The 14,646-nt window shown below is 33.9% G+C and overlaps 1 protein-coding gene across 3 annotated transcripts in view; it reads left to right on the forward strand.

The window, feature by feature from the left end:
- Positions 1 to 6,038, forward strand: part of LOC132300617 (polyubiquitin 4) — a 32,115-nt gene extending 26,077 nt beyond the window's left edge. For 2 of the 3 annotated variants that reach the window (XM_059797799.1, XM_059797807.1), the window contains one exon: positions 4,712 to 6,038. In XM_059797799.1, the coding sequence (XP_059653782.1) occupies positions 4,712 to 5,860 (1,149 nt within the window). In that variant the 3' untranslated portion in view covers positions 5,861 to 6,038. Of the gene's footprint in view, positions 1 to 4,451; positions 4,573 to 4,711 lie in introns of those variants that run through there. The other variant, XM_059797792.1, reaches the window with a different exon arrangement.
- The last annotated feature ends 8,608 nt before the right edge of the window (positions 6,039 to 14,646 follow it).

Raw genomic sequence — 14,646 nt, forward strand, 5'->3', positions numbered from 1 at the left:
TCACTTTTGGGGCTGTTTGGGCAGTACCCATGGGAGAAAAATCGTCTCCATTCGCATCTCACTTGAACCGGTCCGGGATCCTCAGCTGATGTAGTTTTACTTATACCATTTCTATACATACTATACCCTTTCTGTACGCCCATTCTGTAGCCTTTCCCTTTTTGTATTTCATTTTCAAGTTAAAATTCCCCCAACCAAACAACCCTCACCCATTTCCTCTGTTTTATCTCTCTACGATCTCTCCTCTCTTCATCAACGTCTTCAACCATTACCATCCCTCTCTCCCATTTCCACACAAACCCATCTCCATCTCTAGATCCATACCAAACCCTCACCCATCTAGCCTCTCCACCATTACCATCCCTCTCTCTCATTTCCACACAAACCCATCTCCATCTCTAGATCCATACCAAACCCTCACCCATCTAGCCTCCAAAATTATGCAAAGAAATGAAAAGGGTAAGAGATCGGAACCTTGAAAAGTGGGATTGGAAAAAGAAGGATCGATTTGAGCTGATGAATCGGCCTTGTTGAGCTTACGAGATAAAGATTGGGTTTTGATCACTCTTCTTTGCTTGCAATGATGCTTCTTTCTAAAGCACGATCGACCTACCGGAAAGCATTTGGGTTTCTACCCAGATACTCCCATCGTCTCTCTCTTTCTAAAACTCTCTCTCTCTGAAACTGAATGATTTCAGATCAGAATAAATTTTTCACCCAAATCAAGTCTCATTCTTAGAAATAGAAGTGAGTCTCAGTTCTCCATCTTCAGTGGTTCACCTTCCCTTACAAAATATATATAAACAGATACAATTGGTAGGAGATTGATTTATATAGATGTAATTATATAAATATATACATAGAAGTTTTTGTTTTAGGGTAAAATATAGACGAGATTAGATTAGAGAGAGGAGGGGTATCGTGTATAGAAGCTATGAAGAGGAGGAGGAAGAAGGCGGCTTTGTGTTTTTCACTCTTGCATTTTTCGATCACCCATTTGTGTGCTTAAATAATTCCTTGCTATAGATCACCCATCTGTGTGTTCAGTGTCTGAGGCGACCAAGACGAAAGCAGAGGAGAGAGATAAGGTTTTGTAATTTTACCAAAGGAAAAAATTGAAGATAATTTTTAACAAAAAAATAGTAAATGTAATTGTAAATTATGTATTCTGATTTTGTATAATGTATTTGTATAGTGTATAAGTGTAATGAGTATTCTTACATGTGGTAAATGAAGATAGTCAGTAACTTTTTTGTGTAAATGCTGACTGGGTGTTGACTGGATGCTCACTAGATAATGATGTGACAAATGAACTGAGGTGGTTTTATCACAATCCTTGGATCTGCTCAGAATCCACTCCAATGAGAGGTGCACTGGAGCATATTCGGATCCGTACCCATGGGACTTTAAATGGTTATTCGAGGCTGCATTGAGGGCATTTCCTTGAGAGTTGTTTGGGTCTTTAATTTCAAATTTCAAATCTTTTTTTAAGAGGTTAAATGGGGTGTTTAAGGGTGCGCGTTTGAGAGCTGAATTTATTTTCTTTTCCTTCCTTCTTTTGTCAATTACTTATTATTATAAATTGAACTTTATATGTTCGTTAAAAAGAAGAATTTTAAGAAGTAGAATTTGAATAAAAAACAAGGTTAGAGAAATTCAATGGAGAAAGAAAAAATTAACTTTTTCTTTTAAGAAAATTTAAGAAATTTAAAGAGTAAAATAGAAAATAAAGAAAAAATAAGAGATAATTTTAAAAATTATAACATTTAAGGTCACTGTATAATAATAATAATTATTATTATTATATATATGGAAAAAAAAAAGGAATTACCACATATATTAAATTTTCAAAATGCTTTTCAACTTATTTGAGAACCAAACTTAAATACCAAACCAAGGAATTTAAAGTTTCTCTTGGTACTTTCTTGCCCATTTCTTTTCTATCTCTTACTAATGTTTGATGCGTTATTGGTAAGTTATGTTCTAATCTCCTTTCACTTGTTCATCAAATGTCCTTAAATGGAAAGCAAAATAAAGGATGGTCGAGGTGTAACGGTAATTTTACACTTGAGGCCTCGTTAACCAATGGAAGTTGAAATGTTTGTTCCGTTCCGTTTTTGCATTGGGACTTTGGTTCTAGGTTCGGGTTTGACTTCTTTCATTTTTTTTTTATTTTTTTTTCTCATGAACAGGATCTTTGGAATTTGGTACTAGTTATTTTCTTCATAAATGTATTACTAATGTTGTACTTGTTTTAAATTCTAATCACATTTAATTCTATATTTTTCTATGTTACACGGCTATCTTTTAAGTTTTACTATTCCCTCTTCAATGAGATCACAATTTCTCTGAGAAGATATGAAAAAAAAAAAAAAAAAAAATTCTAAATAAAGTATTATTGTCTAAAAAAATAATACTTTTCAGGTTTAAATTTAGTAAAACTAGCAAAAAATCATCCAAACCTAAATAATCCAACACAAACAGGTCATATATGATAAAATATAATATTCTGAAAATTTCTATAATTTTTGAAATATTCTTACTATTTCCTTCAAAAATAAGTTACATTAAAAGAAATAAATAGCATAATATTTAATAACAGTTGGAACCAAGAATGGACCCAACAGATCGGCTAAGTGGGCGGACCTAAATGGTCAAATCCAATGTCAAAATAGGCCTGAGTAGCCCACACTCTCTCACATGCCAAGCTGGAGATTGAGCCTTGCAAAATAAAACCCCAATAACCGTTCACAAACTATTCTTAATTATCATCTGTTAATATTATTAATAACTCGTTAACACATGCTATAAAGATTATTTTAATACATTTAATAAGCAATGTCACAACTATATATAAGAGTAAAAAACAAAATTAACTTGCTTATTGATACAGCATGAGCTATAAAAGGATAATTATAACAGATAATTGAGATAGTTTAGAATATATATATATATAACATCCCGTTTGAAATTAAACAGACTTATATATATTTATAGTCTAATTTTATTTTATTGTAATAGTAAACGATAATTATGAATATACACATGTTAGAAAGGAGTGAAGACTTATACTGTAAAGCAAGTAATTTTCTTAAATTATTTGATACAATTTAATTATCAAGTAATTTTTGACTTAGATACTCTAACTAAAATGTAAGGGTGGTAAATGGGCGGGTTGGGTCGGGTTTGGATCGGGTTGAAAATGATCGGGTCAATATAGGTCCAGACTCAAATTTAATCCGTTTAAAACGAGTTGAATATGGACAGGACCAACCCGTTATGACCCATGAACTCATTAATTATTATTTTTAATTATTTTTTATTAAATATTAACATGATTATTAATCTTTTGCAACCCCAATGCTATCATCATTATATCCCTCTCTCTCTATATCCCATATATATGTATATGTGTATATGTATTGCATGTGTAAATGTATATATAGCATAGGAAAACACAACCACCTCTCAGCTCTCATGACTTTCTCTCTCTACATATATTTGGTATATATATGTATATGTGTATATGAATTGCATGTGTGTGTATATATATATATAGCATAGGAAAACACAACCACCTCCCTACATTCCCACGATCACGACATGCGCCTTCAAATCCGATTCCCATGAGTCCATCACAAATTGGGCTCTAACAGATTATAAAATTATATATGTATTGTTTCCTTCACTCATTCCAAATTTTACAATCTCACTTTCTCTCTCTAGATGAATTTATGGTTCTAAATAATGGCCCGTGAAATCTGAATCCGTTTGTTTAGACGAAATATTTTTTTTTTTTTTTAATTAATTTTTTTTTTTTTGAAATTTTTAAAATTATTTTTTATTTTTTATAAAAAATTTAATTATTTTAATTATTTTTTTAAAAAAATTTAATTATTTTTTATTTTTTAATTATTTTTTTTCGAAACTTTTTAATTATTTTTTTTAAAAAAGTTTCTAAAGAGAGAAACTTAGAGAGAGAGGGGATTGATAATAGACAAATTCACAAAGAGAGGATTGTGAGAGAGAAATAAATTGAGTGCAATATAAAATATATGTGTGTTGTTTATTTATTATGTGATGGGTGAAATATGGGTTGAATATGGTTAACCATATTTAATCTATGTTGACCTTCAAATTAAGTGGTTAAAAATTACCCAATTCATCTTGATCCCCAAATCAAAATGATTCACCCATAACCATGAAATATGAACGGGTTGATGATTCCTAACCCATTTTGCGATTCCTACTAAAATGGTTGGTTTTTTTTTTTTTTTTTTTTTTAAACTAAAATAGTCCAAATTTTCAATAAAAAGAAAAGTATCATTCATTAACAAGAGAATTGTCAGAAGCTTCCAGATAATTCTAGTTAAGTTGACCGATAATTTCTCTTTATTTCCGGAGGTGCCCCCTACTCGGAGTCCTGTATCTATCTCATATTCTCATCTATAAATACACAAAGCGAATACGTTCGTCTTCATTCTTCGCATTGCTCTATCGTTCAATTCGATAACTTTTTCTCTCTTGTTCAAAAGCAAACGACCTCTCTCTCTCTCTCTCTCTCCTCTCAAGGTAGAGAATTTGTTCAATTCTTGTTTTTTATTTTCAATTCTTCAATTAAATTCAACATCTGCTGTGTTTATTACCAGTTTTTGTTACAGATCTGTTGTATAATCGATTTATTTAGTTATTTATTTTTTTATAATTCCAGATGCAGATCTTTGTCAAAACCCTAACTGGCAAGACAATCACGCTCGAAGTCGAAAGCTCCGACACGATCGATAACGTGAAAGCCAAAATCCAAGACAAGGAAGGAATTCCTCCGGATCAGCAGCGATTAATTTTTGCCGGAAAACAGCTCGAGGACGGCCGGACCCTCGCCGATTACAACATCCAGAAGGAGTCGACTCTCCATCTCGTTCTCAGGCTTCGAGGAGGTATGCAGATCTTCGTCAAGACCCTAACTGGCAAGACCATCACTCTCGAGGTTGAGAGTTCCGACACCATCGACAACGTGAAAGCTAAGATCCAAGACAAGGAAGGAATTCCTCCCGATCAGCAGCGGTTGATCTTCGCCGGAAAACAGCTTGAGGACGGCCGGACTCTCGCCGATTACAACATCCAGAAGGAGTCCACTTTACACCTTGTGCTCCGTCTCCGAGGTGGAATGCAGATTTTCGTCAAAACCCTAACTGGCAAGACCATCACGCTCGAGGTCGAAAGCTCTGACACAATTGACAACGTGAAAGCTAAGATCCAAGACAAGGAAGGGATCCCTCCCGATCAACAGCGTTTGATTTTCGCCGGAAAACAGCTAGAGGATGGTCGGACTCTCGCTGATTACAACATACAGAAGGAGTCCACTCTCCATTTGGTTCTGAGGCTTCGTGGTGGGATGCAGATCTTCGTGAAGACTCTAACTGGAAAGACGATTACTTTGGAAGTGGAGAGCTCGGACACCATTGATAACGTGAAGGCCAAAATCCAAGATAAGGAGGGCATTCCTCCGGACCAACAGAGATTGATCTTTGCCGGTAAGCAGCTCGAGGATGGAAGGACTCTCGCAGACTACAACATCCAGAAGGAGTCTACGCTGCATTTGGTGCTGAGGCTCAGGGGAGGAATGCAAATATTTGTGAAGACACTAACTGGGAAGACCATCACATTGGAGGTGGAAAGTTCGGACACAATTGATAATGTCAAGGCTAAGATTCAGGACAAGGAGGGGATTCCACCGGATCAGCAGAGATTGATCTTTGCTGGTAAGCAGCTTGAGGATGGGCGCACTCTTGCTGATTACAACATCCAGAAGGAGTCAACCCTTCACCTCGTCCTTCGTCTCCGTGGTGGTGATTTCTGAAATCCCAGCATTTAAGTTATTGGTTTGTGCTTCTGCTTGTTATGGTTCTAGTTGGTTTGTCCGTGGTGTAGATAGTTTCTAAATGTTGTGTAGTTTCTTCTTACTAGTACATCTTTTGGGTGCTAAATGTTTTGACTCTTCTTCATAATTGAATAAAATCATGTCCGTGTTTGGTATATATACAGCTTCCCTGGTTATATGACTTTGAGGCACTGGCGTTATAGTGTCTCATGGCTCCTCAGTCGTCAGTGATGAGTATTCAATCCTTTTGATATATTGGGATTTTCTTATTAGGGATTTTGATTTTGATTTTGATTTTGATTCATCAGATAAAGGCGATTGGGGGTGTGTATTTACAGTTGATGGATTATTGGATTTTGTTGATGGTTTTCTATTGTAAGCTCTCACATTATTGTTGTGTGCGGAAAGGATCGCCATTTCTATATTTTTTTTAGTTGAAAAGCATAGGAATTCAAATGTTGTAACATCGAAGTTCAAACTTCCCTTTCTTTATGGGGTTTGGGGTTTTTGTTTTGTTGGTTAAGGTAGGTTGGCAACATTTATCTTTAACATCATCCCACATTAAAAACTGATGAACAATTATATACAATGAAAAAAAAACAATGTATTTGTATTTTTTATAATGGCTATTGCTAACGGTAGTATGAGATAATTAGGGCTTTACTCATTTGTAATTCTGAGAATAGTTTATGATGTTTTAAAAAAATTAAAAACAGAAAAAATTTTGGTTGGTTCAATTTTTTGAAAATTGTTTTTCGAAAATTCATTTATAAAAAAATAATTTTTTGTTTTTTTAATTATTGAGAACTATTTTCATATTTACAAATCAAACCAGTTTTTTAGTGATATTTTGAACTACACATATATATTTTTTTTCCTAGGAGATGAGAAGAATAATATTTAATGCCAAAATTTGGTGGCAATGCTTCCATATGCTTGTGTGTGTGTGTGAGAAAGACAGTCATATATTCAATAAAACCATTTTGGGGGTACATATTGCAGAAGCAGCAAATACATTTCCACTACATCTTGGGGGTTCATATTGCCGAAGCAGTGAATACAGTTCCACTACACTCTTAATGAAGGTTCCATTGTAGCATAAAAACCAGTCATGAATGCAACCACCATTGCTCCCATGGCTGCCGTAATGAGCCAAAAAGCCCAGACTTGGCGCTTTATACGCTCGTCCTCATCATAATTTTAAGTATAAGTGAATGAAATTAAGAGGAGTAATACAGCAATAATGGAAATGCTGCATTTTTGTTTCATGATTTCTCCTTCTATCAATGCTTCGTCTTTTTTGTCTATTTTAAATTTGTTTCGGAAATGCTGCATTTTTGTTTTTTGATCATCAGTTTAAATATAGCAGTGATATTCAATGCCAGAATTTGGGGGCAATGCCTCCATGTGTGTGAGAGAGTATATATATATGTTTAATAATACAAACTCCATGTGTCATTTTTTGTAGTTAAATACTTGTAGTTCTTGAAGAGACAAACCTAGCATATGGTTAATTTTAATTAGATCAGGTTCGGATCGGATTACTCATAATTTATATCCGATTTGTTAAGGTAACGGATTGTCGGATTCGAATCATTATCGAATTTTTTTTTTTTCAATTTATATTTGGATAATCGTCACTTGTATTAAAATCTAATCCATTGACACGTTTGACTATCATGCATTAGCTACTGGGTGCACTAGACCATATATGGTTGGAAAGTCAGACAATTGCCTGAGCCGGCTCGCTCTATTTTGTATTTTTATTTTTTCTTTATATACCAGATCAAATTTTTACATAATAGTAAATACCAATTCAACAGTAATTTTCATGAATAAAAAGTTGATAAATGTATTTAAATACTAGCATTCTCTACTTTATGATGTCTGAATGATAAGAGAGCTATAACCCACAAAATTAGGAACATTATCTTTTTTAATAACATGATCAAAAATTCCTGTGAAGTTCTTTTTACTGTATATATAGCATGTAAGCAAAAATATTTCACAATAGACAAGGTAGATAAGTATGCATCCTTACCGTGGACTCTGGAGGTGTGACGGTGTGACGAGGTTTGTTGGATCAAAGCTTCCAATGCGTCATGAAGTTGGAAAGATTAGCAGCAATGCGAAGAGGTGTGTTTCCATCAGTGTCTTTCTGATTTTTAAGCTTTTTGCCAAACCGTTTCTCTAAGATAAATTTGACCGTCTCCTCCTCGTCATGCTCCACTGTATTGTGAAGGACATTCTCGCCTCTAGTGTTGATCATTTCCCAACAATCTGGACAGCGTGATAATATTTTTTTCATGACACCTACACTACCTTGGCTCGCTGCTACATGAAGAGCTGTCTTGTTATCATCTTCATCTGCAACAATGTATGCCACTGATTCATCCAATTCAAGTAGTTCTATATGTTGGGAAACGTGCAAGTTTTAAAAACTTTTCGAGGGATTTTAATACATAGATCTTGATTCATCACATAGAGACAAGTTTTATACAAAAATAAAATATGATGTATCATTCAATTAACATATTGAATACTTACATTAAAGGTCTGAGTAAACCTTTAATTCTTTCCTTTAAAGTGAATGTTCTCACTTATTGTAGATCTCTTAGTAAGACGCTTTCTCCTTGGATCTCCATCTTCTTGATAATTGTTTTGCCTTTAGGAATCACTCATAAGCCTACATGAATGACCTTGGAAAATAAGGCTTGTGGGAGCCTCCATTAGATGCGAACACTAACCCTAATTTTCTAGAGAGAGAAAATTTATTCCTTTTTCCTTCTCATAAAAAATCACCCCCAAAATATACATAGATCATGTATATTTATAGGCAACAAAAAAAATAAAGGAAACAACAAATCCTTCTCAATCTCTAATTCATATGTCTCAAATCTAATATGATTCCAATATCAAGTTGGGCTATGAGTGAGAATCCATTGGGCCTATTATTTTATTTGCTACAATGAATTAATAATTGGTCCGGTCCATGGACCCAATTCAATTAATTCATAAATTAATTTCTACTCCACTAAAAGAAATTAATTGAACTCTAATTAAATAATAAATAACCACTAAGTCAATATTGCGCTTTGACCCCTCTATGCATAATTAGTTATTAGATAAATAAAGCCATCAATCCGACTACTTAATTAATATATTTATTTTGGTACCTTTGATTATTTCTGACTCGATCACAATAAAACATTTGTTTGACAAAAATAATAATTTAAATAAATAAATATATAATAAATTATTTTGTCTAAAAACATACAAGACCTTCGAATTTACTTTGTGATCAACCATAATCAATACAAAATAAATACAAGTAGCAATGATGCAAATATTGAAAATATAACTCTCTAATTATTAATTACAAAACTACCCAAAGTGTCGGTCTAAGGATCCCGAAGAATCCGCCGAACAAATCAAAGTAATTATTAATTAATAAAAGAGTCTATAATTTTCTCATACTTAAGAGTCAAATGCCATGACGGTGATAGGGAGCAATTGTATACGACGGCTCTCGCAATATATCTCAACCTAACGCGGATCCAGTTCAAATTTTAATTAATTATGAGTCCATCTATAATTACCGACTATGAACCATTTATGATTACTATTTATATATCATGCATTGATTGTCATCATATACATATATATAAATATCTCTTGTAATCAAATGGACACTATCAATTCTATAATGAATCGAAAAATAATACATTGAATTCACCAATTGTATAAAACATAAATATTTCAGAAACGTCAGGAACATATGTCACTTTAATCCAAACAGGAATTTGCTATGCCAGGGCATATAAATCCCAACAGCTCCCACTTGCCCTCATAGTTAATTCAAATTGCACCTAACTCCAATGTTATCCAGATGATGATCAAAATTATTGATCAATGACACCTTTGATAATGGATCAACAAAGTTGTGTTCCAATGCAATGTTCTAGCTACAAGTACATTTTCTTGCCAGACAATATCATGTAGAACATGATACTTCCTCTCAGTGTATCTTGTTCCTCTATAGAACCTTGGGACATTGGTTTGGACTACTTTTGCACTATTGTCACAACATAGCTCAATAGGCAGGCTAGTATACTCCACAACCTCCAAATTAGTGAGATTAAATTAATAGGCTTCATTTGCCGCCTTTAAGGCTGCAATATATTCCACCTGCAGGTTTGAGTCAGCAGTTGAAATCTGCTTAACAATCTACCAACTGATTTCCCTTCCATTAAGTGAACATACACTAAGTCATGAACCTTATAGTATCTACTTCTGATTGAAAATCAGAACTAGCATACCTGACTAGGACCATAACATCACATCCATAAATGAGTATGATATCCTTGGTCCTCCTTAGATACTTAATGATATTTTTCACAACAGACTAGTTATCAAGTCCAGGATTAGATTGATATCTTTTGACTATCCCTACTATGTAGCGGATGTCCTATTTGGTATAGACCATGGCATATATGAGACTTCCATATGCCAAAGCATATAGTTCCAGTCTCATTTACTCAATCTCCTCTGCTAGTCTTGGAAAACTACTTACTAGAGAGAGCAATCCATATTAATAAAGCAAGAACTCATTCTTTGAGTTATGCATACCAAACCTGGTTAAAACTTTATTAATGTAGGATTATTAAGATAAGCCTATTTTCCTTTTAACCTGATCTTGCCAAAGCTTGATCCTAGGAATATAGCTTATATCTTGAAGATCCTTCATTTAAAAGTAATTAAACAACTACATTTTTATTGATGACAAAACTTCCACATCATCCTAAATGAGTAGGATGTCATCAATATATATAGAATTAGAAAAATAATGACATTCCCTTGTACACTCATGATTTATTCACTAAGAAATCTTCTGGTGTCTTTTTGTAAATTAACTTGCCTTCCATAGGTATCACCCTACTAGAAAGTTCTACAAGATCCCAGATCTTATTAGAATACATAGATTCTAACTCTGATTTCATAGTAACTCGCCAAAACGATCTGTATCCATATCGGTTCACGCTTCCGTGTAGCTTACTGGGTCCAACTCATGTTTAACAGGGATGTCCATAATGGTCTCACCTAAAAACATGATTCTATTGGATTGGATGATAATCTTCCCACTACATCAATGTACCGATGCAGGAATCTGTGTACTAGATGATGCTAACGCATCAATAGGGAATTCATATATTATTCTCAATCTCTATTATAATAAGTGTGTTCATATGTGGTACATCTGGTACTCATACCATATTCTCTAACACTATGCTACTAGGTATATGATTCATAATATGATTCTCCTATAGATAAACAGTGAGTGTAAACAATCAACTTTTATCATTGAGATCATAAAATAATCCGTCCTAGTGACCTTTAGAGTAGCTATCAAATCTATCATGCGTATGATCTGTTTCTAACTTACTTGTCCATATCAAGCGCACATGTGGAAGACTACCCCATATGTGCATGTGATTCAAACTAAGATTTAGTCAAAAACACAGCTCAACGGTATCCTTGAGACAGACTAAGATGGAATGCAGTTCATAATGCGCATCGATGTCATTAACGCTAAACTCTTAAATGAAAGAGATAATGTGGCATAACTGATCATAGATCTAACCATGTTAAGTGGAATTCTGTTAATCCTATTTGACACCTAAATGCATTTAGCGTCAATTGCGAAAAACTGGTACACAACACCCTCATTGACCATATAGTCTTTGCACTATCCCAAGAAATACTCATATCCTCGATCAGATCAAAGTGTCTTGATAAGTTTACCTAATCTGTGCTCCACATCATTCTTGACCCTCTCAGAATATACCAAAAGTATAAGACTTCTGTCGCAACAGGTAAATTTATCCAAAATGTGAGTAATCTTGCTTGAATGTTCACAAGACCACACGTGTCAGTGTGTACCGACTCCAATTGTTCTTTATGTCTATTTCATTTGGCTGATTAAGCCTTTAGAGTTATCTATCCTTCAAAACAGGATTCACAAGTTTGGTTTAGGCTCCTCTGTCTCACTAGGTAATAAACCTTCTTTGACCAATCTTTGAATCTCATTTTGATTGATAACAACCCAAAAATAGACATTAAAAATACAATGAGTCAGGAATAACAGATTTTCTCTTAACATTCAATCTAGAAGATGCAACATTAGTTTCTACATCCTGCAAATCTTAAGAGCTTGTGATTATAGTATATTAACCATCTTTCAATGCACCAGAAGCAATCGCATATCTATTCAATTTTATAAAACCAGTTTTACAAAATAACAATACAGTTTTTATAAACCACAAGTGAAACAAGAATAAGATAGTGTCTAACTTCTGTGCATAAAGATAGTTCTCTAATACTAATATCCTCATACTCTCTAATTTCAGATGTAATACTCTCACTGACTTAGCTACAACCTTGACATCAGGTCAAGTACAAATATATTCCATATCATCGAGGCTTCTGGATTCCTGAAATCCTTGCAACGAATTGCAAAAATGTTTAGTGGCTCCAGAATCTATCCATCATGAATTAATAGATACAACCACATAACATGGCTCAATGATTAAATATATATTTTCCTATGCCACGTCATTGCTTAGACAATTCGTCCTTTAGTGTTTTAGTTAGCGACAAAAGAAACAGTTTTCTTCGCCCTCAACATACACTGCCTTATCCCTTTAACCTTTTTAAATATCCATGTTTTGTGCTAGCCTAGTCCTATTATCATCATTCTTCTTTACTTTGCCCTTTCATTTGGGCCTAGAAAAAGATGGTATAGACTAGGTTAGATTAATAAAAAAGCCTATGCTTTTGATTATCCCTTCATCTGTTACCAATTCTATAAGAATATCAGCGAGTGTGAACTCAAACTGATTCCTTATTTAGTTCACTCTAAAAGAGTCGAACGAGTTTGGTAACAAGGCAATAATCATGTCAACTTGAAATTTACCACCCAAGTCAGCCCTATTGATCTCCAGTTAATTTTTAAATAATAAACAATCATTTTCAAAATTCGATTTCATACTGGAGTTCCTTAGGCAATCTTGATAGTGTTCAAGTCTGACATATTACGTAGGCATACGCCCTATCTAATCTCACTAAAACATCTCATTAAGTATCTTAAAGTAAAGGAATTAGGTATAGGAGTATTATATACATTTTGTACCCTTACGTTGTGAATAAAATATCTAAGTTCCTTTTCCAGTCATTATAAATGAGGTCCAATATCATAGAATATGTAAGCAAGCAGATAAATGGATTAGACATAATTCATCTGAATATAAATGCATTCATACGATATGCAAGGTGAATTATTAATACTATCATGCATATTTAAAATTAAAATGAGTTTGTTAACCACATAATATAATAAATCTCAATCGAACAAGAGATCATTATCATTATTGGTGAACAATCCCTTTTAATTAATGCGGGTCCCTCAACTCTGTAGCATAATAAATCAACCAATCAATATGTCAATAACTTATCCTGTTGGAGGAGTTCATTATTACTATTGTTGAGATTCATTTACTATTAGGCGAGCACTTGCATTAAAATAATATGTGGGTCCCTTAACCATTGCATGAAAAATCGGATAACCAATACGCCAATAACTTATTCGGTTGACGAAATTCATTATTGTTATTGGCAGGCAAATCCCATCATCTCCATATCTCTTAAGACAATGCCTTGTCTATCTATATGAAATGATTCCCGATTATGTTTAGCCTTTCTAAAATCACCTAGTGTAGACCACTCCGTCGGGGAGCTAACACTATTGATTTTAGATTGAGTGTATAACGTTATTAATGTTCTAATGAAAAATAAAACATTAAATATCTTGTCATTATAATCTAGACTCTTTAAATCATGCGTAGGGCCTTATTTTTAAAGATCTAATTACAATGAACATTTAATATTATTATTTTCATGAGACAACCATTCTTGTAATATTAAGACTCTTCAAATCATGCGTGGGGTCTTACTTTTGAAGATCTAATTACAATGGTTTTAATAACGAAGGCCATGGGGTAATGTATAAAAATCCCCGCTCCCACTCAATTTTTAATCATTCATAATTAGGGTTTTGAATTTATTCATTTACATGATATAATGTATGCAAAACGTCTTGATTTTAATCCAATTAAATTTAGAAAATATTTGGACTTAAATGATTCACTAATATTTAATTTGAGGCACACTTCAAAAATAATTTACAAAAATAATTTTTCGTTTCTCAATAAGTGCCCTCTAATTAATTAGTAATCAAATCCAATTAATTTTCATAATTTAACTAATATAAATCAAGCCATTTAAATAAATATCATGGATCCAATGCATGAACAATAATAATTAATAATTATTTATTCCATGCATTTCATACATCACATAAAAAAATAAATGATAGACAAAAGCAAATAAAATGACCATTGGATTCAGCTTTTAACATTTAATTATTCTAAGTATTGTACAGGCGTCCTCCATCAGCTTACCTGTAGGAGGCTGTAACCCGACCCCCACGCGCCACCAGACACAATTAGACGCCTCAAAACACATCCCACGCTCACAAACGCGCTCAGGAAGGTTCCCAGCGCGTGCCACGCGCTCCCATGCGCCTGCACGCGCTGGAGGGGGTTATATGTGCCTCTCACGCGCCCCCATGCGCATGTGGGTGCGCTTTCAATTGGCGCGTGCTTCTCACGCGCCTTGAGACACTGACTTGGTCAGCGCGTGTAGTCCAC

The sequence above is a fragment of the Cornus florida genome, unplaced genomic scaffold, assembly GCF_030987335.1.
Source record: "Cornus florida cultivar Cherokee Brave unplaced genomic scaffold, ASM3098733v1 CherokeeBrave_3.0.0_Hap2_Chr01, whole genome shotgun sequence".
Taxonomy (NCBI): Eukaryota; Viridiplantae; Streptophyta; class Magnoliopsida; order Cornales; family Cornaceae; genus Cornus; species Cornus florida.